The sequence below is a fragment of the Hippocampus comes genome, unplaced genomic scaffold (assembly GCF_001891065.2).
Source record: "Hippocampus comes isolate QL1 unplaced genomic scaffold, H_comes_QL1_v1.1 scaffold29, whole genome shotgun sequence".
NCBI lineage: Eukaryota > Metazoa > Chordata > Actinopteri > Syngnathiformes > Syngnathidae > Hippocampus > Hippocampus comes.
In genome coordinates, this window is record NW_017805820.1 from 642,140 (window position 1) to 643,359 (window position 1,220).

A 1,220-nucleotide genomic window follows, 5' to 3' on the forward strand; every position below is an offset into this window, starting at 1 on the left:
GGGCCTGGGAGCCCGGCGGGAATGGGACACGGTGCGACCGCCTGTGCCTGCCTGGTTACTATGGCAACAACTGCCAGGAGACGTGCCCGCGGTGCAGAAACAACGAGCCCTGCGATCCCAAAAGTGGGGAATGTTGGAGCTGTAATCCGGGATGGACAGGACCCAGGTGTGTGCATGCAGGGATCAAGCTTTTGTCATCGCCTAAAAGTTGAATACAGCAAAAACTTATGACATCCAGTACAAAAGAGCTGTTTTGAATTGGCTTGGTAGCGCCAAGGATAATCCCATGAAAACTACAACAACAATTATAAACATATTATGAATAAAGTACCACACCCACAGCTCTTGTTTTGGACCTCATTTGAGTTTGCATTTGTAGGTAATGACATGTCCGTAAGTAAGTAAATTACAAAATATGTGTATGCCGTTCTCAGTGTGTTGAATAATACACACAAACATGCTTCCAAACATATCAGGTGATTGAGGCATGAATTAAAAAGTGGGTCATCATTGCGCCCTTGCCAGGTGCAAGGAGGTCTGCTCTAACAGGACGTATGGAGAGGCTTGCCACTTCCTGTGCAGCCCATGTTACCATGGTGACTGCCATCACGTGACAGGAAAATGCGTCTGTCGATCGGGCTTCCAGGGGGAGAGGTGAGCTGCATTTCACTACACAAATGCACACACACAGTCACGGTGATGTTGCCTTCCGTTAAATTCATCCACAATTATGCTTCAATTCAATCACACACACGCACACATCACAGCGATATATTCTTCTTATGAGGAAAAAAAAAAATATATATATATACTTGATATAAAATAACTAAGTACTGTTCAGCATATAATTCTGGAAAGCTGAGATCATCCCAATTCTGGTGGTGACTCAGAGACTATATTTTACTGTGGTGACATGACATCATTCCCCCCCCCCCCCGGCCCCCCATCGTTTTCAGTTGCAACGACAGTTGCTCCACTGCACAGTTTGGCCTCAACTGTTCCTCAGCTTGTGACTGTGGCGAAGGCGTGAGATGCCACCCGGTCACTGGTGCCTGCCCTAACAGTATGTCCATCCAGCAATTCATACATTCAGTCATCCACCCAGATGAATGAGTTTGAAAAATTACTGTGTGTGTGTGTGTGTGTGTGTGTGTGTGTGTGTGTGTGTGTGTGTGTGTGTGTGTGTGTTCCCTGTAGAGCTACAAAAAATACAAAGCACA

General features: G+C 46.1%; 1 protein-coding gene across 3 annotated transcripts in view; it reads left to right on the forward strand.

Annotated features, from left to right (window-relative positions):
- The window catches only part of scarf1 (scavenger receptor class F, member 1), a 13,127-nt gene that overhangs the window by 8,413 nt on the left and 3,494 nt on the right, over positions 1–1,220 (forward strand). For all 3 annotated transcript variants that reach the window (XM_019885886.1, XM_019885885.1, XM_019885884.1), the window contains exon 7: positions 957–1,063. In XM_019885886.1, coding sequence (XP_019741445.1) covers positions 957–1,063 — 107 coding nt within the window. The remainder of the gene's footprint in view (positions 1–956; positions 1,064–1,220) is intronic.